This window comes from Aythya ferina (genome assembly GCF_964211825.1).
Source record: "Aythya ferina genome assembly, chromosome: 21".
NCBI lineage: Eukaryota > Metazoa > Chordata > Aves > Anseriformes > Anatidae > Aythya > Aythya ferina.
The window spans coordinates 1316891-1340788 of NC_140319.1; the positions used below are offsets into that span (position 1 = coordinate 1316891).

The 23898-nt window shown below is 52.3% G+C and overlaps 2 protein-coding genes across 2 annotated transcripts; both read right to left on the reverse strand.

The window, feature by feature from the left end:
- Positions 1 to 2105: 2105 nt before the first annotated feature.
- On the reverse strand, positions 2106 to 12050 carry SDHB (succinate dehydrogenase complex iron sulfur subunit B). The gene is made up of 8 exons (XM_084495135.1): positions 11937 to 12050; positions 10855 to 10982; positions 9470 to 9555; positions 7258 to 7394; positions 6827 to 6943; positions 4483 to 4584; positions 4153 to 4275; positions 2106 to 2191 (listed from the first exon to the last, which is right to left on the reverse strand). The coding sequence occupies exons 1-8, from the start codon at positions 12009 to 12011 to the stop codon at positions 2114 to 2116; spliced, it is 846 nt and encodes a 281-aa protein (XP_084351261.1). The 5' UTR covers positions 12012 to 12050; the 3' UTR covers positions 2106 to 2113.
- A 365-nt stretch (positions 12051 to 12415) lies between these two features.
- LOC311422259 (protein-arginine deiminase type-2-like) lies at positions 12416 to 21595 on the reverse strand. The gene is made up of 15 exons (XM_084495136.1): positions 21546 to 21595; positions 21382 to 21451; positions 21194 to 21255; positions 20968 to 21085; positions 20268 to 20393; positions 19324 to 19502; positions 19051 to 19154; positions 18789 to 18900; positions 18615 to 18722; positions 16049 to 16200; positions 15637 to 15781; positions 14506 to 14599; positions 13502 to 13587; positions 13188 to 13316; positions 12416 to 12736 (listed from the first exon to the last, which is right to left on the reverse strand). The coding sequence occupies exons 1-15, from the start codon at positions 21579 to 21581 to the stop codon at positions 12503 to 12505; spliced, it is 1755 nt and encodes a 584-aa protein (XP_084351262.1). The 5' UTR covers positions 21582 to 21595; the 3' UTR covers positions 12416 to 12502.
- Between the last annotated feature and the right edge of the window lie 2303 nt (positions 21596 to 23898).

The window sequence follows — 23898 nt, forward strand, 5'->3', positions numbered from 1 at the left end:
GGAAACACACGAGGCTGTGTCCCCAAAAGGCTTTGTGTCCCCACATCTTCTGAGGAAACGCACTGGGCTTTGTGTCCCCAAAAGGCTTTGTGTGCCCTCACCCACACCAGGCTCTGCATCCCCCCCTCCCGAATTACTCGCACCCCCTCCTGCAGCAAGCATCCCTCAGGGAAGGCTCCAGGGATGGGGGTGCTGAAGCCAGTAACCCCAAAATTTCCTCAGGCGGGGGAAGCAGCCCTACATCTGCCCCCCCAGCAGGCTGCACCTACTGAAGTCTGGGCTCTTAGGTCCCCACCCGCTACAAAAGTGTGTAACTTCTAACCAAAACAAAGCAAAATCCGGTTTATTTGTATTCCAAACCCATGTAACTGAAGAGAAGGACACGCTGGGAGAGGAGCCCTTTGGCCTCCCAGTGGAAGCTGGTTGCAAAGCTTTTTTTTTTTTTTTTTTTTTTTTTTTTTTAATTCAAGTTGTTCCAGGCAATGCCCTGGCTTCAAGTTGACATTTTGAAGCATCGAGATGCAAAGCAAACAAACATCTGTGTCGTGGAAGTGATAACAACACAGCCCTGCAGCAGGGACTTGCGTACAGCACCGGTTCTTACCCAACCTTAACCACAGCTCACCCAAGGCGCAGAAGGGAGGGGAAACAGGGACAAGGAAAGGCAGCCTGTCAGACATAACTAGTAGGTGTTAAAAGTGTGACCTATGGGACTCTGTGTCACATCAGATCTCAGGAACACTGATGTGTAGCTCCAAGAAAAAAGTTCTGTAATTGTGCAAGTGAGTATTGAAAGATCAGCCTGGCTTAAGAAACCCACAAGGCTTTTTTACATGTACTGCAGGCAGAAACGTAAGGAAAAGAAAATCATTTTGTGGGTAAGCCTTTCCAGAGCTGTACAGAGCAGCATTTTTACACCACCCCAGTACCTGTTGCTGCTCACTAGCTGTTACCAGACCACACCTCAGCAGCAGTGCACCATCATGACACTTCTAGAGAACTTTACTCATCTAGGCAAAGATCTGTTAAGCAGTGAAACAGAAAGCCCTTCCCATCTCACCACCCCTCCCAGTCTCTATCATTCTTATCAGGATGTCAGGACTACCCACAGTTGGTATTTAGAGAACATTTCTCTGAAAGTTAACGGCCGGGCTTTTCATCAAAGCTAGGGCTCTGGACTGGGCTCTCCACATCAGGGTAAATCCAACTCAAAAATTCTTTTTCCCCCTAACATGCACAGCACTAAGACTGCAAAAGGCTGCATGAAGTAACACCCTACTCTGGGTATCTCAAGCTTGAGAAATCTGGAGCTTAAAACCACTTGTGCTAAAGCAGAGGAAGGAGAAAGCATCAACACCATTTCATGCTCTGATAAATCTTAGCTATTTTAGGACTTAGAAAAAAATAAGCTTCTCAGCAGGGCCATGTCAAGACAGCTCATTTCCACTGACTTCACTGGGATTCCCCCCTGCAACAGCAGTGCTGTAAGGAACCTCAGGAAGGACACAAAGACCTTCCCAGTGGCAGTTGCCACTGCCACCAGTATTTTGCCACATATTTGCACACTCTGAGCACCAGGGCCTTGCTTTGCTTCATATCAAGGAGCCCCAGTACACTTCAGAACAGTGAGATTCTTCCAACACCTCCCCTCTTTCCCAGCCACTGCCATTGTTTTCTCCTTGCTCATCACCACAACACTCACTGCTTATGGGCCTCCCTGAACACTGTGTTCCCTCTGAAGTTCAACACTTCATATTGGATGAAGCCCATTACAGAAATGTCTCCATTCATCTCTGCTGTGGGGCCACTTTCTAAATTCCATCCCACAGCAGAACCTGAGGTGACCCCATCCTCTGATACACTCAGAACTGCAAACCAGAAAGGTCTGGGACTCTCAACTACAGGCTTACCCACTTGTCCAAGAGGCAGAGGCACTGGTTCAGCATTGTTAGTAAAGCAGCAACTCTTATTTTTTCTTTACAGTATTTATTGTACATGCAAGCCTATGGAAAAACCATCAAAAATTCCCACTGGAGACTTCTCTTGCTCAACCAGGTATAAATTACTTTCAGGTAAAGCATGTCCGTGTTACACTTCCAGTTAGGAAACAGCATTACGCAGCGGCTGCCTTCTCTTTGTAAGTTGCCATCATCTTCTTGATCTCAGCAATTGCTTTGCCAGGGTTCAAACCCTAAAAAGAGAAAGTTCTGCTTAGTTTAGAAATCAGCAAGTTAGAGTATCCTCCCTCACCTTACTTCAACCCAAGTCACCATAAACTCTCAGCTACACCTCTACTCATAAAAACAGCTGACAGAGGAGGTGCTCAGCAACCATTTTTTGAAGCTGGAGCCCAGCCCAGCATTGCACTTCAAGTGCTGGCAGCGTACAGGATACTGAGGGCAGGCTGGGCACTGCAGCACGCAGAGCCCCCTGGGATAAGGCGTGCTGATGCAGGTTCGCTGCAATCCAGCCTCGATGCACAAGGGAAGAGCATCCAGCCCGGGGTCAGACTGGCACTGCTCCAGCTGGGAGCGGGCACAGCTTGGAGCACACCTCCTCCACCTGGAGGCTGAGCCAGAAGTGCTTGAAGAAAAATGCTCTTTTGACTACAGAGGACTGGTTTTAGTCAGCACTGCAAGGATCAGAGAGAAGAGTAAGTGGCTGAGTGATAGGAACTCTGAAGTTCAAGCAGGACTGAATTCAGGACTTCTAAGGGTATTTATTATGAGATGACTTCTGGTGGCAGGAAACTGCTTGACAGTGATAGCACAAGAAGTGCGTTTGTTTTTTTTCCTAACCTGAAACAAAAAAAAAACCTGTGTATTTGAGGACACTAGGGGAAGTGGGCAAGAATACCAAGTCACAAGATAAAAATGTTCCTTGTGCAAAAGGCAACCATGTCTTCCAAAAAAAAGTTTTTCTGTGAAACATGTCACAGAGGCCCCTAATCCTGCGGCAGTGCTAGCAAACCAAGCATGCCTAATCTCAAAATGAGAGTGGGGGATCACAACTACCCTGCCATATTGTTGCAGGGACAGCAGCAGCACTACGAGACAAAGCATGAACAGGAAATTACCCTGGTGCATAGCTCACCACGCAGTCGTACGGAGCTGATCAAGACAACAGCCAGGATTACAGCTTGTGAGGGGAAACGTGTTATTAACCATAGACGTATCTCTTAATTGACAGACCAAGCCCCACTGTGCTATTTCCCTACACTAGGTACAGCCAGATCTTCAGATTGAACCTTCACCTTTATCTGAACTACGTCTGACACCAGATCACAATAAGCCACCCTAGACAAAAGGGGGATTATCGGTAGTCAGTGAATCACGTTAAATACACAGAAGCAGCAGGCAGTGCTCCTGACAAACACTCATCAGTCCAGATCTCAAGCACCTTATTTTTCCACATCCGTGATCCACTCAAGCATTTGTCTTCATATTACTTCACAGCTTGAGAAGAATTTTGCTTTACCACTAGGTGCAAGCAGCATCTGACTAGAATATAACATGGCTAGCAGGAAAATGAAACTTGATTATCTGCCTAACCACAGGCCCAAAGTCATTGCAAGATGAGGAAGAAGCACACTCTGATTTGGGAAAGGCTGCTCAGTTCTCAACTGAAATACTAGACAGAACAGACTTTCTGGGAAAAGCCCTTACAGCAGGATGTCAGCATAAAACACATCCCCCAAAGGCGTTGAAAACTTGCCATAATCTTCTGTGTTACGCAAGTTGCACAATACATCAGGGAAGTGCTGCTGCTGTTGGAGTGTAAGCTAGCACCGTGCTGGGGTTAAGCATATTCCTCACAAGGCTAACAGCACTGATCAGACTCCACAGAGGACAATCTTCCCTATACCATTCCTGGCAGCGTCCCTTGCATAATCACGTTACGGTCACAATCTTACAATCTTGGAAACAGAGATGTTCCTGTGAAGTCTAACAAAAACTTTGCCACATCCTCTTGTACAGTCACTGTCACAAGCACAACGGCTGAGAACTCACTGTTTCAAAAGGTGAAAGAAACACACAAGCCAAGGAGAGCTCAAGGAAAACAAAAAGGGGGCATTTTCCTACCAGTTTGAAACAGGGTGCTTGGAAATAAGCCAGCAATCCCTGAACGGACATATGCTAGAAGAACACATACCTTTGGGCAAGTTCTTGTGCAATTCATGATAGTGTGACAACGGTAGAGAGAAAACGGGTCTTGAAGTTGTGCCAGGCGTTCCTCTGTGTAGTCATCCCTGGAGTCAATCATCCAGCGATAGGCCTGAAAGTCAGTGTCATTTGACACACCAAATGATTCTTCAAGGTGAAGTAATCAGTGTGATATTTTAAAAGCCACACCTAACCCAGGAATTTTGGTCCAAGATGTGGACTACGTCATGCTGTCCCACTTGTGCTTGCAGATATTTGTAGGGCTTTTAGCTGAGGAGTCCCTCAGCAGTCCCATGGGATGCAGAGGCACTGTCCTTACCTGCATCAGTACTGCAGGACCCAAGTACTTGTCCCCGTTCCACCAGTAACTGGGACAGCTGGTGCTGCAGCAGGCACACAGGATGCACTCGTAGAGTCCGTCCTGCACACAGATGAAAGACCACAGTCAAACCACTCCAGAAAAAACACGATGAAGCCTTTTTTTGTTTTTAAAGAGGGGATTTACACAAGCACGTGCTTCCTTCACCACTTTCCTCTCTAGCGGCCCAATGCTATCCTGTGACTCTGAAAGCCTTACGCTGAAGAACTGCCGCTGGCAGAAAGCAAAACCTACACATGGGTCCTTTGAAACAAAAGGCACACAATCCTCCCCCTTGGCCCCTACAATATGTATTTTTTGTGATAATCAGAGAAAAAAGTAAAAACTGAGGAAAAAAGTGGAAATCGACCAATTTGCCTTGCTTCCAGCCTGTCCCAATGAGCGGCCAAAGAACAGAACACACGCACAACCAATTAGCAATTCCAGGCCACGTTACACAAGCAAAATCCACCTAGGAGCCCAGGGGAGAAGTGACGAGCTCATCACTTAGCATGTATGTTGAGGGGATCCCCAATCACTTACAGAAGGGGAATGGAGTGAGCCTTTGGCCATCGTGTGCTTTCTACAGGGCTGAAGGCCTTTTTATTTTGGGTACTGACGAAATGAAAGGTAGATGTACATGGAAGTACCACGGGGCAGAAAAGTCTCCCAAGTCTTATCTCAACCAATTCCCCAACCTAGAAGAGTCCAGTCTGGCTTAAACTACGTATCTGAAAGTTGTTTTTTTAGGATAAGAGTCTCACTTAGTTTAAAAAGACACACAAAGCTCCTGGGAACTTGTAGCAAATCTACTGCATTGTAAGGACTGCTCCAGTATACTTAGGGACTTGCCCAAACTAGTTAAGTCACGGTTACCTTTTGCTCTAAATTTGTCTCATTTTTAATTGTAACATTGCAAACAGTTGATGATTTGAAGAACAAGGTGAGAGTTTTTGGTTGCCTTTGTGTCCAACAGTTTCTTGAGCACACAAGCTATTCCCAAAGCAAGAGGAAGTTAAATGATGAGAAGCATCAACTCTACTAGTGGTCAGAAAGATTCACAGACAGCTCTTGCAACTACTCGTAGGTTTGCTTATTTCTCCTTCAATGAGAAGGTGACTTCAAAGATGCTGCTTTATAAAAAGCGTGGGAGAATCCCTTTAGTCCTTACATATGCCATCAGATAACATTAGGAAGCAGTGCAGAAAAACTAAGTGCTGCCCTTGGATAGAAGCTATTTGAAACTAAAATCCTGTGGTTGTTAAGACTTCACAGCAGTAGTTGCATGGTGCTACTGACGTTCTGGGCACATGACAAGTCTATTCATCGGATGCTAACTTCACAGCAAACACACAGAATGGGAAATTTTAAAACATCACTGCAGAGAATTAGGCTGCAGCTCATGTGTTTCCATTAAATCCCCTTCAATCAGCCTTCCTCTCTGTTGCTTATATTCACCCCTTTTACCGCTTGCCAAAATCTACACTGCCTGCCCACTCTGAGCCTCCTCAGTGGCAGCGCTGCAGCAATGATCACAGCAGAGCACTGACAGGCTGAGCTTCAAATTGCCAAGCGAAGGATCCATCAAGACAGGCTGGAGACAGAAGAGAAATGGCTGATTTAACAATACTTCCTGCAGCAGCCAAGGTAATCCAGACAATAACTTACCTGCACTATAAGCTCTTTTTAAAATACTATCCCCTCCCACCTCTTCAGATGGTTCCTTAGAGCCCCCTCAGCTTTGTGCAGCAGCTTTGAACCAAGAACACCAAGTTCCCAGAACACCCCTGAAAATAACGCAGCGCTCACGACAGACATCCAAAGACTCTTACCAATATCATGCATGTCTCTACATCTGAGCAGGTTTAGCTTTTGCCATTAGTTTCAGGGCTGTAAAACCCAGCAAGTAATGACAAGACAGCACTGCTTAGCATGCTGCAGCTAGGTAACGCAGACAGTGCTGAGCTTGACAGCCTACATCCTGGCATCAGCTGCAGCGTCTGATCTCCACTGGAATATTACAAGTCTCTACCCATCACAATGTTTTTACAAACACACAAGTTTCGCAGCACAGACAGTGGAAATGAGGTCAGAGTCCTCAGCACAACTGTGTTCTGCATTTCATTAGCAAATGTTACCCCTAGCAATGCAGACATGCCATGACACTGCATTTCAGGGACCACATTCCACCCACATCAGGCTTTGTACCAGACAGCTTTGTCATTAAAGGAACTAGAAACTACTGTACTACATTTAACCCTGCTCTTATCTGGAAGGGATTTCAATGGTAGACAAGAAGGGTAACCAGTTTCTGACGGTCTTCTATGGACTGCAGGTACTGCTCCTTGCCCTGTTTCGACTCATCCTTCTTCTTCAGGTAAGGCTCAATGGATTTATATTGTGCATAGAAGTTACTCAAGTCCTAGAAGCCAAAAGGCAAAAAGATCACATTTATTAAGTGGGATTGATGTCTGAGAGACCAAACTTCTGCTATCATTCCAACAGAAGGTGTTTTGTACCTCAACCTGCCGCATTCCTCCTAACGAGGCAAGATTTAGTCACCACTGGTAAGCAGACCCACCCAAGCCAGAGAGCATCAGCAGGAGTTAAGACGTGAGTTGTGGGATGTGATCTTGCTGCCATCTCCCAACATTATCCCTCCTAATCCAACCCAAACCCCACGCCGCCTGGGATGGTGTCACTCTTGGTCACAAGCTGAAGAGGGCAGATACTCACCGGAACAAGATCCTTCACCACATACATGTGGGGGAGAGGGTAGATTTTAGTGATCTTGCCCAGATCAGGGTCAATCCTTTTGGTGCAGGCCAGGGTGTTTCCGCCAGCGATGTTCATAGCACAAGAGCCACAGATGCCTGAGTGGGAGAACAGAACAAAGCATTAGATGTTTATTTACTCTTTTATCCCGATTGAGAAAGATCCTCTTGGCCCCAAACCTGCCCCTGGCTTGTCTTCCATTCTGTTGTCGTTAAGGAACTCTCTACGTGACAAGGAAAACGCCAGAAGTTGCCACTGAGCCAAACACGTTGCTATTCAAACACAGAACAAATGCTGGAGTCGCTTTCATTAATGCCTAAACACATTCTCAGTGTTGAGCTTCCTTCCACAGCAAAACAAGTGGTTCAGACAGTTCACCACTTCACATCACGCACTAGCTGTACGTGCTACTTGGGGTGGGGAAAACATTCAGCTTTGCTCCCAAGTTCGAAATGTGGGCCTGACGCGGGGCAGCTAACGCTGGGACCGTAACACAGGAGGCAGATGCGTCCCCCACCAGCCCCACAGTTATGGTCAAAAGCATCCCTAAAGGTCAGGAGCACAAAAATAAGTTCCCAAGGCAGAAGATTCTTTCTGTAGCAGGCTGTAGTCGTGCCATACACTGCTTTCATTAACTCCTAAAGGTGAGAGGACACTCACACAACAAACAGCATATAAATAGCTCAACAAATGGATTAAGTGACACTGCTCGTGATCGCCCGGTAATACAAGGAACAGATGTAGCCCAGGAAAGGGCAAGGTTCACAAGAAAAAACATTGCAGAACTGCCACAGATCCTGCTCAGGTCAGGAGCTAGCTCTGGCATCCAAATCAGACCCATGCCTAAGACATTGCAATCGAAAGACAACAAGTGCTGAAGGGCGTAACTAATTTCAGAGGATTTGACACGCATCAATTGACGTGAGTCAGGGAAACGCCACCGCTCCTCGTGCTGAGCGAGCCAGTCCTCCGTGGCACCTGGGGCACTGGCAACCTGGCCCTCACTGCCAGGCGAAGACTGGCAATGGAACAAGGCTGTTCCCACCATGAGAGAAACGGTTACGAGCATTTCTCAGTCACCCTGAGACAGAACCAAGACAACTGGAGACTGCAGACATGGGCCCATGAGCAAGCAACACAAACACGTGATCAGATTTTTTTTTTCCCTCGTATGGCAGAAAAAGAGAAGACCAAACCAGCCCAGCTTGAAAAATCTGTCTTCAGATTCTCAAAGAAAACTATTCAGTGCAATTATGTCCAGCTGCTCAGGAACCATGTCTGCTATCTAAACATCAGACACTGAGAACAACCACACTGGATAAAATTCCTCTGCCTGCTATGCAGATTCTACAGGAAACGGCTGCACTGAGGGATGCTTTTCACTTAGATCTGTGTCAAGATATCTGTAGGCATCAGAGAATTAGACCTAAGTTTCCAGTACTTGCAAACCCACCCCATTAAATCAAAAGTCGTTCCATAAAGGCATCCTCCCTTCCTGCGTTTCCACAATCATCTTAAGCTCAGCATACCGACCTTACCCATGAATTAGGATTTTTTCTCCCCAGGGAAGAACGTCACCCGGACTGGCGAGTTTGAGTGCAGTTAAACAAATACGCTGATTTGTACCTGCCTGAGAACCAGCCGGGAACTCTTGCTGTGGAAAACCACCAGATGGCCTTTTCCTCAATCGTTCAGCTTAGTCAAAGGGCCAAAAAAGATTCCTGAAGCTATTCCTAGAAGTCATTCACACTCTTCCAGTTCCACCCCTACTTATTTCCTCAGCAGCACCACGCGAAGCAGCCCCTTACATTTCACTCCCGTTTGCCACGTCTTTCTCCCCCCAGTTCTGCTGTTGTAACCTCTCTTGCTAAACTTCCCTACGCAGTCTGTCACTGGAGGGCAGCAAGATGAACAAGATTAGGACAGAAACAGGAATGACTGGGGCTGTCTGAGCACACTGCTTGCAGCTCGGCGTTGTGTGATTACACCCTGCGAACACGAGCTCTACCTTCCCTGCTTGATTCACTGAGGGATTTCATGGGCAACATCTGGAAGAGAAGAGTGGTACGCTGCAGTCTGCCCCGAAGTTTTCCACCGGTTACACACACACTGTCAGCGTTAGCTTTTATTTGGACAAAACAGTCAGTTTAGCAGTCTTAAACATCTTCCTTACCTTCCCTGCATGACCTGCGGAAGGTCAGAGTGGAGTCCAACTCGTTTTTAATCTTGATCAGAGCATCGAGTACCATGGGCCCACATCTATAGCAGAAAACAAACTCAGTGAAGCTGTATAATTTCCCCCAGCCTCACTGCTTTATCTCTAGCACCAACTCAGAGCCACCTAAAAGGACTTTCATCTCGGATACAATTAAATATACACTTTGTTTTGCCAATCCCAGGCAACAAGATAGAGATCGCTTGATCAGCAGCACAACCCACCCGCCTCGGCACAGCGGCTCACCCCAGGGTCAGAGTGGGACAGGAGCCATTTATTTCGCTGATGCCCAGAAGATTTGGCTCAGCTGGAGAGGGTTCAGACAGCACAACTGGAAACAACGTGCAGCTCTACCCCTTCTCGCCTCTTAAATCAGGTTTTGACAAGTCTGCCTGTCCTCATTAGTCACAGGAGGCAATGCTGCATGCAAAAGCAAACAAAACTTCAGTAATGTTATAGACGGCAGGCAACACCCAGAAATTATTAACTGGTGCAAGTCAAAGCAGCAAAGTTCGATTTCGCTGTCACGTGGTGCTTCAGCAGCGCTGCGTGGCTCTCAATCTGAACGCTTCAGGAAGGGCCCGAGGTGAATTCCTCCGGCAGGAGCACGGCAGCAGCTGAAGGAAGTCAAGGCATGTGTGCCCCTGCCAAGGTTTCTACACCACAGGGCAGCCCGTACCCTCCTGCGGGATCACGGAGAAACGCGAGCTTCCTTGGTGTAGCTACCCCAGTGTGCAAGCCGGAAGCTCAATACGAGCAGCCGACTAGAAGCAATTAAGTGAGACAATAAAACTTCCACCTTATCTCCAAGGTCTGGGACTATGAGCCGTGCTTAAAACTGCTTCCTTTTGGAACATGCCCCCAAATTTGCCGTATAAATATAGCTCATTACAGCCACGAATTCACTGAGGTCTTCAACATCAATCAGGGACCCAGGTGAAACCTCACAGAGTCACAAAATGAAGTGACCATTGTATTGCTGACAGCTGCTGAGACGCTGGCATTCAGGGGACACTTGTATTTGTCACAGCTGTCACCACGGGGTGAGGGAGTGGCAGCAATCCCACCTGCTCACAGCAAGATTTATCAAGAAATAACATCAGGCCTCTCCCACGTTGATGTACTGCGTAACACGGCTGAGGCGCTGCCTCCCTGACTGCTCTAACGTCGTTTTAACGATCCCTGAGGCCTAATGAGACTTCTGACACCTTCAGCTGTCAACTTGGAACCCTCTCCAGCACCCTGCGTTATCGCCTGTCAGATAACGCGCGTGCACACGCGGCCCTGGCACACCTCCCTGCCGGGGAAGCTGAGCAGCCCTCTCCCTAATCAGGTGCACTCACTTATTCAAATCCACCTCGTACGTCTGCATGCGGGGCTTGTCCCCAGGCTTATCGGGATCCCATCTGTAGATGGAAAACTTCTTGATGCGTGGCGCGGCCGCAGCAGCTGTCTGTGCTCCCCGACAGATCTGCATGTGAACAGCAGCAGAAGGGCCCTTAGGTCCCTCTGGGCGGCTTTTAGCCAGCAACAAAACGTCTCCAGGCTGTGCGCTTCGGGGCGAGAGCTGCAGGATCCATCGCTGGCTTTGCATTCGGGCACACGTGCAGAAAACCCTTCCAAGGATCTGCCAGGGCGGCGCACCTTGGCACTCCTCTGTCCTGGGGCTCTCCCCTCTTACAAGAACCAGGGGGCACAATCCCAAAACTCAAGGACAACACTGAAAGCTGTGCCAGCCCCACAGCTGCCCTGAGAGCCGTGGCCCTCCCCTGCCCTGGACTGAGGGCCCCCTTCTCCCAGTGCTCCCCTGGGAGCCCCTCTCCCCTGCAGGCCCCCTGCACCAGCTCACCCCACAGGCTGTGTCTTTAGTGCTCCTGTCCCCGTGCCCAGCCCTTTACTATCCCCTCCTGGACCCCCTGCATCCCTCAGCCCCCGCCTCCCCCTTAGAACCCTCCCCAGCCCCTCTCCCAGCCCTCTTCACCCCCAGCCCCTCCCCAGCACCCAGATCCCCTCCCCCTGCTCCTACCTGCCCCAAGCCCCATTCCCATCCTTTGCTGCACCTGCACCCCCCTCCAGCCCCCCAGCTTCCCCCCAAACCCCTCTTCCCCCCGTCCTGCTGCCCCCTAGACCCTTTCAGCCCCCCTCCAACCCCCCGCGCCCCCACCTCCCCCCCATACCCCTCTGCCCTCCTCCTATCCCCCTCAGACCCCTCCTCACCCCTTTCTGCCCCCCCCCAGACCCTCCCTGCCACCCCCACGCCCCCCCCAGACCCCTCCACCCCCCTCCTGCCCTCCAGCTCCCCCCGGCCCCCATCAACGCCCTCCCGCTCCCTCCCCATCTCCCTCCCCGCACCCCGAGGCCCCTCCCAGCTTCCAGGCCCCGCCGCCCGTCTCCCCGCAGCCCCGGGGCGGCTCCGGGCCCTCACCGGCCTGGGCCCGGCCCGCAGGAGCCGCGCGGGGACGCCGCGCCTCAAGGAGACTCCCACCACGGCCGCCGCCATCTTGGCGCTGCGCACTTCCGCCCCCCAGCCCGGAAGCGGAAGGAGCCGCCCAGGCCGACAAAGAGGAGAAGGGAGGCGGGAGGGGTAGTGCTGGCCGCCATCTTGGGTGTGGCGGCGGGCGCGGGGAGGCGCCATGTTGAGTGTGGCGTTGCTCTGTGGCACAGGGGGATAGCGCTGCCCGTCCCTCCCCCTTTTTGGGGATTGGCAGAGCAGGACGGCCCTCCTCGTGCTGAATCCCCACCCTTATTCTTTTTTTTTTCTTTCTTTTTTTTTTTCCAAAGCCTCAGCACTCGGCCAGGCAAAATGGTGGGTGCCAAGATGGCGCCCCCGCCCCAGCATCCCCCTGAGCGCCCTCCTCTGCTTCTCTTGCCCTTATCCCCGCCGTTTTGTCACGCTCCACCTCGTTTCCCACAGCAAATTTATTAGTTAACTGAAGTGCAAACAACACACGCCAAAAAAGGCGGCCACGGGCCAGGGAGGTGGCGGCGCGGCTATGGTGTGGCGTGCCACCAGCAGAAGGCAAAGGGCCGGCGCTGGACGTTGGTGCCGCAGCGCACCTCCCCGAGCCTCCCGTGGTACGAGGCGACGTCCTCGAGGAAGTGGCACCGCAGCCCCAGTGGCTCCAGGAGGCCGCGGACATGGTGCTCCAGGCAGCATTCGCCACCCAGCACTGGGCCGAAGGGCTTGGGGATGCCCAGGTCCTTGGCCAGGATGATCATGGGGACCTGTGGGGTGACACGGGGGGTGTTAGGGGTACCCAGCAGCATCCCCAGCTGAGAAGCCAAAGGAAAACAGTTGGTGATCCTCCCAAAATTGAGTTATGGCTGTTACTTTCTGTAGCTTCCCTTCAGGAGATCCAGCACTGTTTCCCTTATTTTTTTATATATTTAAACCTTGCCATTTCACCACTTTGAAAGGTTTTCACCTCAAAGCTGTTCAGGTTAACCCAACCATGAGCAACATGCATCAGAGACACAAGGTTACAGCCAACCATAGTCAACCTGCAGAGCTCGGATGGAGGTATTTTCCCTTTCTGGGCAGGAAAGCACTATGCTTTTTTGGACATCCTTAAGGATGGGAGGATCATGGTCATAGGCTTAGCTATTTTTCCTCTCCACAGCTCAAAACACACAGCCACTGACTGGAGAGAACGCGAGGAGTAGGGACACCTCTCACCATGTTGGGGAAGTACGGCATGGCCTTGCCTTGCTTGTCAAGCTTGAAGAGCGCTGGCAGGTCGATGATGTCCTCCTCTGTCAAACCCAGCTCCTTCTTGAGGATGTCCCTGTTCCAGTCAATGCAGCGCTAGAAGGAGAGGAGAAGGGACTGGGGGGACAGGCAGGCAAACAAGGTTCCCCCAAGTGGCCTTGTGGACACTCTCATGCAGGAGGAGAACATGCCAAAATGCAATACCTCCTTTGAAAGTTCATGCCACCCTGGGGCCGTTATCACAAGAAATATTGGTTATCATCAGAAATATCAGCTGTTACCTGAACGTACTGATTCTGCTGCACCATAATGTTGTTGGAAAGGACCTTGTTAATTGTCACTCGTTTTGTGTCCGTCCCCGAATATCCTACAAATGCAAACCCCGATGGGTGAAATGGATGCCTGCAGAAGCCTGGCTTAAGATGTGGCACAGATATGGAAAAGTTCCCCAAAATCCCAATTTGCCGAGCTTGGATTAAGGTTTTGGCTTGAGGTTGAGGCTGCTGGGAATCCCATTTCTTAGCTTACTGGGAAACCAAGCAAGAGGGAAAGCTTTGCCTTTTTCACAATATCTTCACCTGACCTGGAGAGCATTGGAAAGTTTGTATCATCCATCCTCCTGATGATAGAGCTAATAGGATAACAGTTTCTATGCTGTCCCAATTCCCAGCTCCATAAGATGAGAGGTATCCCCTCCACAGAAGCCACCTCTTGTTTTGGGACGTTCGGCTCCTAGGCAGATAGCATAGTCCCAGAGGGCCCTGTGGTGGCATGGATGTCCTTTCCTGACTTAATTGCAGACAGATGAGTATTATCCCAAACAAAACCTCAGTCAGAGGCTGCCCAAACTGGCTACCAGTCCAGAGTGACTGAAATGTCATTGGGGTGACGTGAGACCCCCAGTTGTGTCACTCTCCACTGGAGCTGGTATTTACAGAGATGCTCCATCCCACCCCACCAGCATCTCCTCTGGGCAGAGGGCTTTATCCCTCACATCCCACTCACTTTCCCAAAATAGGGCTCGAGGGTGGGCAGGCATCCTGCCCAAGGACAAGCATGCCAGTCCCTCTTGCCAGCCTTGAAGGGCAACGGTTTGGGAAAATGTCCCCTTCCCTGTGCCCCCAACACCCGCATGTCACTCCAGGCATGTCGGGTGCTGCCGCCCTCAGGCTGCCTCACCCTACATCAAAGCTCAGCCTTTATTTTAGGGACAGGGATCAGCACGCTTCCACCCACCCCAGTGGGATTTGCACAATTCCCCCTGGGTTGCCTGCTGCCCCCTTGCCTTTGAACATGGTGGCTTCGCCCTGGCCCTCCTTCTGCTTCTCCCGAAAGAGCTTATAGCACGCCGTGGGGCTGGCCATCAGCATCCGAAATCTCTGGGACAGGTGGGAGGGAGAACAGTCACTGAAAGGGGCTTATCCAAAACCATTGCATTCATACCCCTCCCTGGGGAAGCTGCCCTTGGCTTGTTTCTGGCCCTTTGCGAAGTAGTTAAGGTTATATTCTTAAACATAGAGGTCCTTGCTGGTATTTAATACAGTGCTAATAAAATACACCTGAAGGAGGGTGATTTACTGCTACTGGTGTTGAAGGGAAATACCTAACCCAAGGGGTCAAATGCTGCTGGGGCTGCCCCAGGCAGAAGGGATGGGGCAGAGGGGCAACTGCAGCCTGGATGCAGCGGGGTCCAATCCTGCCCACCCCCCTGGTGGGGTGCATGAGCCCTGGGGAGGGCAGGGGGAGTGCTGCTGCTGGCTGTGTTGGTATTTCAACCTCTGTGTGGATTTTTTTTTGTCTCCAGGCGGGTGTCACAAGGCAGGGGGAAGCCAGGGAGGATGGAGCAAGTGCTCTGATGCCTCACGAGCAGGCAGAAAAAGCAGCATTAAGCTGTTCCCGTGCCACTGGGGGAATCATGAATATATAGTCTGAGCCCTGTGGGTGTCCCAGCTTGCTCTGGTCTTGGTGATCTCTTCTACAGGGGCTTAGCACAACCTAGATGAAGGCAAAAGGAGGGTTCCTGGTGTGTGTGTGTGCATAATGAAACCTTTTCTGAACCATCCTGCCAAGGGTTTTCCCCAGAGGGAACAGTCTGTTTCTCAGAGGCTAGCTCTTTCCTGTGTCTTTTTTCCCCCCTGTTTCCAGCCCATCTGGGAGATGCTGAGCAGCAGCGAGCCCTGGGCAGCTCATATGAGTCTCCCTTTGCAGGCACCTTTTCCCTGATCTCTTGGGGTTGACAACAGCTAAGAAAATCCCTTCCTGCATTCAGAGCACTTCTAGGGGCATGGGAGAGAAGCCAAGCAAGCACCAGCTGGGGCTGTCAAGGAAATGAGCTTTGGGATTTTCCCTAGAGCTGACCCAAAGGGATTAGCTTCCCCGAAGAGAAACCACAGAGCAGCAGAAGGTTTCAGGGTACCTTTGTGTCGGGGCTGGGCACAAAAGTGACAAACTCGTTGACGTGGCCCGTGGCCAGCCAGTCAGAGTAGAGCTCCACGGGAGCCTGCACTTGCTGGGCGAAGAGGAAATCCCGCACTACTCTGGTCATCCTCCTCCCTGCGGGTCTGGGGGCAAAACAACCCCCGAGAGGGGTGTAAGAGGAGTAAATTTTTATCCGTCCCCATATGCATGCACATAGATTGCAGCCAGGGTGGAGGAAAGGAGGGAGGGAGGAAATGAGAAGGCGGAGATGGAACAATGGGGTTGGGTGCACCCCCTCCATAGAAAGGACAAAATTTGGCTAGTGAAGGTGCTTAATGTGAGTTTTGGTGGTATTTAGGGGCACCCGTGGTTCCTTTGCATCCCCAATGTGTGCTTTTCCCGTCTCTTACGTGGGGAAGCTGCTGCCGATGAGGATCCTCCCCAGGGGGAACTCCTTCCCTGCCACGGTGACGGGAGGGCTGACCTCCAGGTTGCCAAAGGAGTCGAGGCTGGAGACGGCCTCAAAGAGGGGCTCTCTGCTCACGTAGCCGAAATCAGGGCCCTGCAAAAAGAGAAACGGCTGTGAGCGTTGCCGTGAGTCCATCCGTGCCCTTATTCCTCCCGCTGGGCCTGGACCTGCTCTGGTGGGTAAAAATAGCAAGGATGGGGGAAGAGGAAGAGGCAGCCCTAAAGGCAAAGCAGGAAGATGAAAGTCTCCGGGGCATCTGGGCTCAGCAATAAATGGCAAGTGCCAGAAGCAGAGTTGGAGTATGGAGTCCAGGAGTGATCTCTGCTATCTCGCAGCTGCTTTTTAAGTGTCCACGTTAAGCTAATTAGTTTCTGGGGCAGCCCCGAAGCAGAGTTTCTGGATGGCTGGAGTGGAGCGGGATGAGCTGTGGCCCTCGAGGGTAAATCCTCCCCAGGCATAAGAACCACCTGAAGGGCTGGGCTTCGCTTAAATCCCATCTAAGCCTGATTTTCAGGACTGAATATATCTGGGATTTGAGGTGTTGGGAGATTAACCCTTGGTGCCATGTCTGGGATGTGCCGAGCGAGAGATTGTAATGTTACAAACAAGGTGAAAAAGGCACTAGGGACACAAATCCTGCTTGTCCTTGCTCTCTGTTTCAAGTCGCTGTGGGTTTGGAGCTCAGTTCCTGCACAGCCCCTCAGCCACAATCCGATACCTGTTGTTTTTCATTAAACCTCAATCACTTATTAGTGTCGGGTTTCCTCGGGGGTAAACCATGGGGGTGCTTCAATTGAGACAGGTTTCCTGCAGGCTGTCTCCCAGTTCACTCGGGCGGGCACGGCGGTGTTTGCAGTGAGTGGATTTGTCCTCGACGTGCTGCCCTGTCCGCACCCAACCTGCACTGATCCTCCTGCCTCGGCTGCACGCGGGTGCAAAGCCCTCGGTGTTGCCCCAGGGGGACAGAAACGCAGCAGGGAGGTGGGACGCGGTTACAGGCAAAAATGTACGGTTTGGGAAAAACAAGCGAGAAGACCCAAAAGTGTGAAAAAAGTGGGAAAAAGCGATCTAGGAGGCGCTTAGAAAAATAAAATTTAAAAAATCAAGGGTGTTCGGAGAAGCCGGGAGCTGCAGCAGGGATTGAGCACGAAACACCTGCCCCTACCCATTTCAATTTAATAAACAGCAGGGCCAGCGGAGGCTCAGCTGTCTGAGCACTGGTTCATCCCAGGTTTGTGGGCAGCATCCGAGCCCTATCAGTTCCAGACGGATTTTGAGGGGCTAATTCCCCGTGGTTTCCTTTTTCCCTGGTGCAGGGTCCCGGGGGCTTAGGGCTTGGCTGGGCGGGAGGAGGACCTGCTCTGCCTTTGGCTGCGTGGTCCAAGCTGGAAAATGAGACTGGAAAGATAGGGCTGGGGATTAGGGGAGGCTTGAAAGCAGAAATTGGTGTATAGCGTGTTAGCAGCTCCAGAGGCCGAAACTGCTCCTCTGAATACGAAGCAAAGCAATTCCTAAGGAGGGCTGGTAGGAGCTCAGCTTATTCACAAAGGAGTGGATCAGCACAGCACTCCCATCCTGCCTGATAAATCTGGGACTGCATGCACTGCTGGCATGAGGAATGGTGGCTTTCAATGCTTTTTTAAAGTGAGGAACCTTCCCCAAACTGGCATGCAGCAAAAAAAATAAAAAAATAAAAAAATAAGTGAGCTGCCAAAATACTGCTGGGGAGCAGAGCAGGGCTGGGCGTACGGGACAGGGTTTGGTGGCTCCCCAGGGCTGTCCTGCCCTTCCTGCACGGTCAGATCTCAAAGGGATCATTCAAAACGTCATTTTTTCCACACTTGTCTTTGCGGGACTCTCCTGAAATGCCCTGGTCGGGGTCACTGCTCTCCCAGCAGCTTGCTTCGCGTGCCCTGCCCTTCGCCTTGGCAGCCAAGCCCTGTGGGGAGGATTTTGGCAGCTGCCTGTGTCTTGCAGTCTTTCGAGCAAGTAAATCGACTCCTCTCACACCTTCCTTTCCTCTTCTGCTCGAGCGCTGAGGCATAGCTACATGTGCAGAGGAGGAAAGGAGAAACCAGCCCGCTGAGACTCCTCGTTTCGCAATTGGAAAACTTAAGAGCTGGGATGTGGTTTCGTGGTGGGGCTCGCTAGGACAGGTCGGTGGCTGGATGTGATGGTCCTGAAGGTCTTTTCCAGCCTGAATGGTTCTGTGGCTGCTCAGCTATTTGGGGTGAAGGGATGCACCCCTTGCCTGGAGCCTGCTGCTCTTGGGGTCCGAGCTCCCCCTTGCCTCCAGGGTGGGGGCTTCCCTGGCAGCGGGGCACGGACCTGTCCCTGATCCATGCTCAGGGGTGAGGCTGTTGGTGTCGGGGTGGTTTCTCCATGCAGAGGGACGAAGCAGTGCTGTACTCCTGTCTTTCAGCCAATTCGTTATAATGCATTTGGGGTAAGAGGTCAAGCACAAACCCCTGCTCCTAGGGCAACGCCAGCGACTGCCCTGCTCTTACCAGCAGCTCCTTGATGGGGGCTCGCTCCATCCCTCTGTCCTGCGGGGAGTCCAGCACCACCGGGAAACTTTTCTGGGGTGCCTGGGTGTAACCGAACTCAATCTCATCCTAAAGCAGGGAGAAAAGCCCATCAGGGAGGGCAGGCTGTGCCCCCCCAGCCCGGTGCCCACCTACCTGCATCCAGCGGTCCCCGCGGTTGATGTAGCCGAAGCAAACCTTCAGGTCGCAGCCGGCCTTGTTGACGAGGTTCTTCACCTCCTTGATGAAGAGGTAGTTGTCCTTCATGCTGGGAGAGCGGGTGGTGGGAGGGAAGGGATGGAGGGCTGCTGGAGGATGGGTGGCTGGCCCAGGCACTCTGTCCATCTGCCCCCTGGCTCGGTGACCCCATGGGGCCAGTGCCGATTTGGCCGTGGAGGTCTCGTCCCTCGGCCCTTACCTGCAGACGAAGACGTTCACCGGTGCCAGTGTGCTGGGGGTCACGATCCACGGTGCCACCCTGAACACCACCGTGTCGGTGAAAATCGGCGTGTGGGGGATGCCCTGGGGGAGGCGAGCAGAAATCAGGGCCCTCCCACTCCCCATTTACCCCTATCGCCCCCAATACCCTACCCTGAAATCATTTTTGGGGTAAGCTAATGGTCTATTCCCCATCCCTGTAACCTGGGGCTGTTGCAGCCTTCCCTCTGCCCCCTTCCCCAGAGCCCCCGACCTCAGCCAGGGTCTCCAGGAGGCTGACGTGGATGGAGACCAGCCCGGGGAAGGAGTCGTCGGGAAAGCGCAGCCCCTCCACGAAGAAGTTGAGCTCGGCGGCCCCGCCAGCGTGCTGCACGGTGTGGCACAGCTTCCTCCGGCCCAGCACGTGGACGTAGCGCTGCCCGAAGAAAGGGTCTGCAGAGACCGAAAGGAAAAGGTGGGTGATTTCCGAAAAGCTGTGGTGGTTTCTAACCCGCTCTGCTTGTGCACGAGGTGTTTCCACCACCCCCTGTGCCAAAGCTTCTCCTCTGCTGGCGGAGGAAACTTCATCTGGCAGAATGACCCTAACGCAGCTCAGGTGCTTGCAATGTTGCATTTGTGCACAAGGCGGGTGGGCAAAACGTCTGAGAGCCTTTTCTGGGCTGGAGCCAGCATTGCAAAGACGTTCCCATGAGGTTTCTGCCCTGGAAGCCCCCCAGACCTCCCATGGGGTAGCAATGCCACAAATCCCTCTGCTGATGGATTTAATCCCATGTTTAAATGTGCTTAATGGCACGTTTCTGGGCTGGATGAGTCCCAGGGAATAAACCACCGTGTCCACAGCTGGGAACAAGGAAGGGAAAACGTGTCTTAGAGCATGTTGCCTGGTGCAGGAAGCATCAGGGTGTCAGGACACCTGTGTTTGTTTTTATTTTTTACTGCTGCTTTGCTGGATGACCTTGGGTAAATGGCTTCACCACGCTGCGCCTCTGCTTGCGCATCTCGAGTTTACCATCTGATAAAAGACTTAAGGCTGGAAAAATTTGGGGAAGGGATGGTGAGGGCACAATGTGCTTCAGAAGCACAGTTTGAGGAGCATGGAGAGGATGAGGTCGGGATGGGAAGACAAGAACTTGAGATGACAAAAGCCTCATGAAGTGGGAGAAGGGGCGGAGGAGGCAGCGATGGAGAAGAACTTACTCTGCGCGTGAAAGACCCCAACTTTGTCGGCATCAGAGACGGGAACGTAGAGCACGATTTCATACCCCCGTGGCAGGTGCTGTGGCCCTTCAGTCCTCAACACCATCCGAGTCATATCCAGCAAATCTGGGGTGCGAGCGAGAACAAACCTGGGTGCAAGCTCCGCCAGCCTGTGCTCTCCTGCCCTGCGCCAAGCAGCGTGCCCTTTCCCTGTAACCAGCCTTGGCATGCATGCTGGAAAAACAGCCTGCGGTCCTGCTAGCAAGGCTTGTGGCTTGTGCTTTGAAACTTTTTTTTTTTTTTTTTTTTTTCCCCTGGCACAGCCGGTCCCTGGCCTCAAAAAGCCGATGGGCACTGGCTTGGCGTGGTTTGGTTTTCCAGGAACAGGCGGGTATTCCTGGCTGCCGGCCGTGCGCCTGGCCCCAAGCATCCCTCGGCCAAGCCCTGCCGTCAGCGGCACCTCCGCTGTTTTTTTGGCTGTGCTTTGTGCCCCTGCTTGACCTTGGGGCGATAATTAAAACAAAATACGAGGACGGGAGCGTGATCCCGCATGGGGAGCTTACTCAGCAGCTCAGCTGAGTCAGAGCAGAGAGCAGCCAATTCCCAAGCAAGCCTTCATGCCTGAAAAGATTAAAGAGGGGGGAATAACAGCGTTTTTGCTTATTTTTTTGAAGCGGAGCTGGGCTTGGGACTGCATTACCTTCTTTGCTGAACACCCTTTCGTCATCACAGTCTGGCGCAGGACTCAAGGGGCTCTCCCTGTCGCAGCTGACCAGCAGGATGGCCCCGTGTCCCTCGGGTCCCCATGTCCAGCTGGCCTGAAACGCCACGCTGGGGCTCAGCGAGGCGATGGGGACACAGCAGCTGGGATGCGCTGGCCTCCTGCAAGCCCAAGGACTGCCCATGTAGGGAAGGGGCAGGGTTACCTTGTTGGGGTTGTTCTTTTCCACCACGCCATCCCGATCCGCATCCACATCCAGGGAGAGCCCTGGAGGGCAAACCCCACCGTCAGCCTGGGATAGGGTGGGTTGGGTGTGCGCACGTGTCCCCCCCGACCTGGCAAAGCTGTCCCCCGCTCAGAGGGATGCTGCATCACGGGAGCCTCCCTACTCACCGATGCCAGTGAGGAAAACCCCAGCTTGATCGATGGGCTGCCCTCCCTCTGCGTAAAAGCTGACGATTACCTGGAAATACCCAAATTTGCCTGCTTGGGGAAGGATGCCCTCCATCCCCAGCCAGGAGGGGGCCTGGCACGGTGCCCAGCACCCCGATTTTTACCTTGTTATCGTTGACCTCGGTGCTGGCCCGGCTCATGCTGAACCTCAGGACCGTCCCCTCGTCCAGCGGCCACCGCGTCCCGCTGGGTGCTGGCCCCACCTCGGCTCGGCCCCGCGCCAACACCTCCACGTTCACCCCCTCCGTGTGCTTCACCCCAAAGGAGACCGCCCCGGCTGGGGCCGCCCTGCAAGCAACGCGCTCTATTTTCCGAGGTCTGCACATCTGGCACCCAAAAACCACCAATTCCCATTACGATTCGGCTCTCCACCCAAAACACAGGCTGGCGTCTCCGTGCTCACCGCTGCCTCTTTTCTACCTTTCCTCACGGCCTGGGAATGTTTGAGGTGCCTTTTTTTTTTTTTTTTTTTTTTTTTCTTCTCTTTTTTCTTTTTCTCTTTTTAAGACAGAACATGCTCTTGTAGAAAAATGAGTGTATTTAGTAGCAATCAGTGCAGATTGCCGTTAACTCTAATTACAGCCAAAGCATTCAGTGCCACTGGAACCAAACTTGGTTTGCACTTCAGCTGAGAAATCTGCGTTATTTGCCAACTGAGGCAAACCCAGCATTTCCCAGCTCAGTGTAGCAGCATTCCAGCTGAGCTGGAGGATTTTACCATGGGAAACTCTCGTTTTTTATTTCATTCAATCCCAACCATTCAATCATTCAATCCCAAAGCATCGCTCCCAGTCCAAAGTGCTTTTTTCTGAGCTGCTCTGTGCATCCCCTTTGCCTCTCCTGTCCCTAATTTCCCCATCTATCCAGGGTTATAATTTTTGGGTTGCTTACAGCACCCAAAATCCAGGCTCCCTTTGAGCACTGACACCCGAGCGCCCATGCTGGATCACCATTACAGCATCATTTATTGGGTTTCTGAGTGAGGGCAGCACTGCTGAGCATCGGGGGAAGAGGAAATCTGAGAGTCTGCCTGATGCTGCCTGGGCATTTCTTAAATTGCTCAATTCTGTTTAATTATGCATGCAAAACTGGTTTGGTTTCTGGGCTTCGGGAATCCCACTGGGAAGAGATTTGACCCGGAGAGAAGCCAGATGAACTGTTTGGCTGGAGTATAGAGGGCAAGATTTGCAAAAGCAGCTGGGTGAGCACTGGCACGAACCATGAAAAGAGCACATAACCTTTTTTTTTTTACTTTCAATTATCTCGAAGGGTAGCGTTAGGCTTGTTTTAGAGGTACTGTGGGGCTTGCAGGCTTTCTGAGGACACAGATCATCACCAGATCTTGCTTTCCTCCCCTCTCCCAGCCGCATCACCTCCTTTGCTGTCTGTCCCCATGGCTCCTGCTCAAAATGCCCCGTCCCTGCTCATCCCTCTGTTCTCCAGCAATTTTCTGAAATAACACTGCATCTGTTGACCGCAGGTGGACCAGACTCATCCCGTTTGCAGACCCGGGGTACGTATGTCATGCAGCAACTGATGCTTCAAACTTGCCCGGGACTTGTGCAGATTTGCAAAGCCCGGGGAGGATTTGTGCCGATGAATTGCATCAAATCCTAGAGCTGGGGCTTTTTGGGGGAGCAGAAGGAAAAACAGGGACGGAAAACGTGCATGGGGAGAAATAGGTTGAGGAGCAGGTAGGGTTTCACATCCCACTCACCCGTGGACATCGACGGCAAGGTGGGTGCCCAGCACGCACAGCGCCTGGATGCGGCTCCCGTGCTGCAGCCGCAGCGTGCGCTCCCCCGGCATCTCGCTGCCTGGACGCGCACACCCCGCTGCCTGCTGCAGGAGCTTCTTCCTCCCCTCGTCTTCCTCTTCCTCAGCCAGCCCCGCAGCAAATCAGCCCACCTTCAGAGCTCGCAAAGTCTGTGATGATGAGTGTGTGCCCCCACCCCGGGTCGGAGGGAGGGGGCAGCTGGATTGGACCCTCCAAAGCCCCAGGAAAATGATCTCGGGAGGGAGGGAAGGGATGGAGAGGGAGGGCAGCTGGCCCGGTGCCCACCCTGTGCCAGCCCCATGCATGCAGCTCCCCCAGCTGTCCCCGTCCCCACTCCCTCCAGCATCTCCCCAGACTGTGATGAGCAGCTTGGTGGGGAGGAGGATGCAAGAGAACCTCGGAGGTGTTTTTTTGCCGTGCTTTTGGATTCCCCTGGTGTTTGCAACCCTCTCCTCCTCCTGTGCCCCTTTTCTGCTCTCTAGGGAAAACCTCTGCCTGCCTGGAGAGGAACAAATCGAATTTCCCAACCCTCGGGCTAGAGCAGGATGCTCTTTGCTTCCCTGCTTGCTTTCAGCTTGCTTCCCTTTGCCTCCACGCACGCCAGCATGGGGAAAGCCGTGGTGGTTGTGCACAGCCGGCGCCCCACTTGGCGCCACGGCAAGGCGCACCGGGAGCCAGCG

Coding starts and splice junctions, on each gene's coding strand:
- SDHB (XM_084495135.1), bottom strand. CDS start 12,011: ATGGCGGCGGCCGTGGTGGGAGTCTCCTTGAGGCGCGGCGTCCCCGCG. Junction 7,395..9,469: donor CCGCAGGTCATGCAGGGAAG/GTAAGGAAGATG, acceptor TCTCCCACTCAG/GCATCTGTGGCTCTTGTGCT. Junction 6,944..7,257: donor TGGTGAAGGATCTTGTTCCG/GTGAGTATCTGC, acceptor TTTGGCTTCTAG/GACTTGAGTAACTTCTATGC.
- LOC311422259 (XM_084495136.1), bottom strand. CDS start 21,581: ATGAGCCGGGCCAGCACCGAGGTCAACGATAACAAG. Junction 21,452..21,545: donor CCGAGGTCAACGATAACAAG/GTAAAAATCGGG, acceptor GGGTATTTCCAG/GTAATCGTCAGCTTTTACGC. Junction 21,256..21,381: donor GGTTTTCCTCACTGGCATCG/GTGAGTAGGGAG, acceptor TTTGCCCTCCAG/GGCTCTCCCTGGATGTGGAT.